Source organism: Cynara cardunculus, unplaced genomic scaffold (assembly GCF_001531365.2).
Source record: "Cynara cardunculus var. scolymus isolate 2C unplaced genomic scaffold, CcrdV1 Un_Scaffold_3191, whole genome shotgun sequence".
NCBI lineage: Eukaryota > Viridiplantae > Streptophyta > Magnoliopsida > Asterales > Asteraceae > Cynara > Cynara cardunculus.
The window spans coordinates 21,356-25,906 of record NW_020201385.1 but is presented as its reverse complement, the minus strand read 5'-3'; the positions used below and the strand labels follow the sequence as shown (position 1 = coordinate 25,906).

Genomic DNA, 4,551 nt, shown 5'->3' with positions numbered 1-4,551 from the left:
CATTAATCAGACTTATAATTTAACAAAATAACTCTGGTAAATAAGTCCTTTGATATGGGAAATCATAGTTTAGAGTTATTTGATAAGTCTTGAAATAACTCTGAAGCTATTCTCTACAGATTTCAGAGCTGTGTGTATAGGCAAGACAAAAGTTGTGCGTGCACTATGCGAATAAATGTTATATTTCTTGAAACAACTCTAAGAATGAATCTGGCAGGCAATACTTAAGAGTTGCTTTCTACGGTTAAAAGTTCTTTTTAAAATGTAACTCCGAAAAAATAGAGTTCGGTAGTCTTCTAAGTCTGAGAAATGAGTAAAAATACATCTAAGCCCAATAGTTCAGAGTTCTATACTAAGTATGTAAGATGAGTTCGAGAAAACATTTGAAGCACAACAGATTACAATTGTCTTGTAAGTCTGAAAAATAACTCCATATTGTAACTCTGCAAGTTAGTCGGAAGTAAAAATTTTCATACTTGACACCCCTACATAGGCAAGGCAGAAGGTCTGCATGGACTGTGCATAAGCTAGGGGTGTAAACAATACGAGACAACTCGCGAGCTACTCGAGATCGACTCGGTTAAAGCTCGGTCAACACTCGACTAGAATAGGCTTGGTCGAACTCGAACTCGACTCGATATATTACGAGTCGAGCCAAGCTACCCAATACTCGACTCGAAAAGTTTGTGAGATACTTGATGATTTTATATATAATTAGTTTTAAAATACAATCAGTTTTTAAAATAGAATTTGTAAAATATAAATAATAAAAATGTCGTATATTTTTAGTTATTTAAACAAAATTATGCATTTTTTAATTACAAAAAATAATCAATTATTTTCTATTAAAATCACAATTAAAAAAAGACAAAGAAAAACTATAAAAAAAGTTAGTGAAATTGTCCTACATTGGAAGAGAGATGGTAAAGGAATGGAGAAAAGATGTTATAAAAAGAGAGGAAGATGAATGAAATTTCGAACTTTGTCTTTTTTGATGATGAAATTTGAAGTTGACCCCTTTAGTTTTATAAAAACTAAAAGAACACCTTTAAGTTTTAAAATTTATAAGAGAAAGACCCTAAAATTTCATAAATTTCAATGGGTGAGCTTGATTCGAGTTCGAGTTCAAGCTTGATTTGAGTTGTAGTTCGAGCTTGATTGGAGCTCGACTTCAAGCTTGATTCGAGCTCGACTTCGATCTTTGATTCGAGCTTAGTTCGAGCTTGAGAAATAGTTATCGAGTTCCAGTTCGAGCTTGAGAAATAGTTATCGAGTTCGAGTCGAGTTTTGATTTTTACTACTCTCGAGTTTTTGAGTCGAGTCCGAGCTTGGAAATTGGGTTTTGAGTTCGAGTCAATTAAAGTGACACTTGAGCTCGAATCGCATCATTTACACCCATATCATAAGCTGTCTATGGTGGTTCACATGGTGGTCTGTCTGGAAAAGAGGACTTCAGAATTCGGTTGAGTCAACTCTTAAAAATGACTCTTCAGACTTATACTTTAGAAATTTAATTCCAAATGGTAAGTTTGATTACTTCTACTTTGGAGCGGTCTTATAAGAATGGAAATTTAATGCACATTATAATTATGGAAAAAAACAGACCAAAGTTGTCTTATAAGTCTGGAAAACGACAAATAAGAGTTATCTTCTAACTCTGGGAAATAACTCTTACCAATTAATCAAGACCTAGAAGGGTTTAGAGTACAAAATTGACATTGCATACTTCTCAAAAGAAGGTCTCTCATTAACACTTTTGTGGTAGGCATAACGTACACAATTATGTACTAATGTAAATAATTTTCATAATAAATCAAAAAAATAAATAACAAATAAAGGGTATAACAGAATAATAGTACCAATTGAGAAATTTGTGTCCAAAACAAAATCCAACCACAAAAGACATACCAAAGACAAGAGTGAATATAGTTGTCCATCAAAATGAAGAATATCACTTTTCAAGTTTTGGAATTTTTAGAGATTTGGTTGCCGACCCTTTCCTTTCATGATCGGCATCATAAGTACCTTCAAAATCACGTTTACGATTAATACTATTACCAAGCCTTTTCTCATAGAAATTCCCTTGTGATTCCGGACTATCTGTTGTGCTCTTCTCCACATCGGAGGGTGTTGCATTCTCACCCGTACCTGAAACAACATCCTTCAAATAAGATAATAGTCACATATGTTATTTAAGAAGTACTTGCTTTCATTTAAATTTACAAATTACATTGAAGGTAGCATTTATAATACCTTTAACTTCTCTTGAGACCCGAAATTTGTTGAATGAACATTTACAGACTCGGATTCAACAGGCGGCGTAATAAATCGTAAAATAATGTTTGACTTCCAAAGATTTGAAACTAAATTGGATGAAATTTATGGCAATGATAATTATTACCTGTTGAGCAGTAAATCTCATCTCCAATTCATTCAAAATGTTATCATCATCGGTTAGTTTTGAAATACCATAAACAAAACAACTGTTTTTTATGTTGTAATCATTTACTTCGATCTTTATCGCAAATTTTTGATCACGCAAAATATCCAAATCGTCCGAAAACATATCCAAATCACCATGCTGGAAAAAAATCCAACAATTAATAAACATTTGGAAGCAAATAAAAAAATTTACAAAAAAAAGATTAAACATCCAATCATACCTCTTTAATTTTTTAATATAGTTCTGTTGCAGATTGATTCAAAGCCTTGTTAGCTTCCCTATCAAACAACGTCAATGATACAATTCCAGTATCATCTTGAACTCTCAAAGGAATTCTGAACCTATATGATTATTATGTCGATATTAATATAAGAATATAAAAGATACAAAAAAGTACTATAATGTAGTTCTAACTTTGGCAAAACATCAGTTTTTTGCCCCCTGCATCTATCAGAATTACATTCAAACTTTTTCATTTCTACAACCATACCTGATCCATCATCTTTATCTGTTATAGTGTACGTGGGTCGAACCTTTGTGTTACACCTTTTGCAACCCATGTAAAACCAAGGAATGTCTTTTCTAAACGCTTTAACTTTTCCTAAGATAATTAGTGACTTCGCCTGTATAAAGTAGGATATATTATGATAAAATGCAATCATTGAATGTATAAAAACCATATTAAAAATAAGTACCTCAACAGTTTCACTAATTTCAACAATATTTGGTTTACTGGTTTTATCTAGAAAATCTTCACGATATGAATAAGACAATCCAGAGAGCATTAAAAGCTATTGTGACGATTTAGATTCGCCACTCTCCTGAATCAAACTATTGAATTAAAAATATAATTAAACAAAAATGTATATTAAAAAAATACCAGATATATAAGAAAAAATAAAGAAAATAATGTTTGTCGACCTATTCTTAAAATCCCTGATTTAATCCAATTCAGAATTGATGAACAACGTCGTACCATTAAATGAATTAGAAAGAAATGGTTTTCTGAAAGAGAACAAATAATTGAAGTTAATACAACATTGCTTAAAAGAAATAATAATTTATGAGTGACACAAACCTCGGTAAATCTTCCCCATTGCAAAAGGAATTACAATAACAACAACCCCGTTGTCTTTGTGATTAGAAACATAATCGCTGAATTACTGAGCAAACGCATCCCACAATGTAACTTGGATTTTAAGCCCCTTAAATAAATTGTAACAAAATAATTATATAGTTTGTTGTTGGTCTCGTTAGGGTCTACAAAATATTTAGAAATAGTTTGTAGAAGGGGAGGATGAATACAAAACAATAAACTTTTCAAATTTAAAATATATATTGATAAAGAAGAATCAATACAGATTATACAAGATTGTATGCAGAATAAGATAAGGTAAAGATAACCTATCTAAACAATCTAAGTTACACACAAGTGATCTTAGCAAAGAGAAAACATTTGTTGTTTAAGACTAAGAAGAAAATGAGTTTTGGGCAAGAACTATTTAGAATATTTGAAAAGGGATTCTAACTTGCTTTGAAGATAAGCGAATGTGCTCTTAGATGTGTGTGCGTTCTTTCACGTATGCATGTAAGAATTAGATATCTCTGCATGGAGATAGCACACATCTATTTATACCCATTGCATTAAATGCAAATTTAATGCAATGCAGTAGGGTTTGAACATGAGTCAAGCCTTTAGAGATAGACTTGTCCTTTGCTACAGTGAATAGTACAAAAATCTATTCATGAGCAGACATCCTTTCATGGAGTTGGTGGATAGTAACGTCAACTAATCGGCTCCATACCGAACTATACTCTAGAAAGGTGCTCATCGATTTATTAACCTTAGATTTCAACACAAAATTAGAACTCGGCGCAAGTATACACCTTGAACTACTGTCGTCTCATAATAAGTAATAATGGTAAAGTACCAGATATCGTTCCCACAGAGATAACTTGTAAAGTTATTTCAAAAGTCCAGTATATAAAAACTAGTTTCAGAAGGTGAAACGAGGGATTTGATTTATCTAAAATTGGGAGCTTTGATTAACAACTAATAAATATCAATCTTAAAAAGAAGCACAAGGTGCAAAAGTTGATTAAGACAC

General features: G+C 31.8%; 1 protein-coding gene across 1 annotated transcript; it reads right to left on the bottom strand.

Moving 5' to 3' along the window:
* Window positions 1-1,951: 1,951 nt before the first annotated feature.
* Window positions 1,952-3,540, bottom strand: LOC112503533. Its single transcript, XM_025107550.1, has 6 exons — window positions 3,522-3,540; window positions 3,139-3,194; window positions 2,858-3,066; window positions 2,694-2,784; window positions 2,402-2,581; window positions 1,952-2,161 (listed from the first exon to the last, which is right to left on the bottom strand). The coding sequence occupies exons 1-6, from the start codon at window positions 3,538-3,540 to the stop codon at window positions 1,952-1,954; spliced, it is 765 nt and encodes a 254-aa protein (XP_024963318.1).
* Window positions 3,541-4,551: the final 1,011 nt, after the last annotated feature.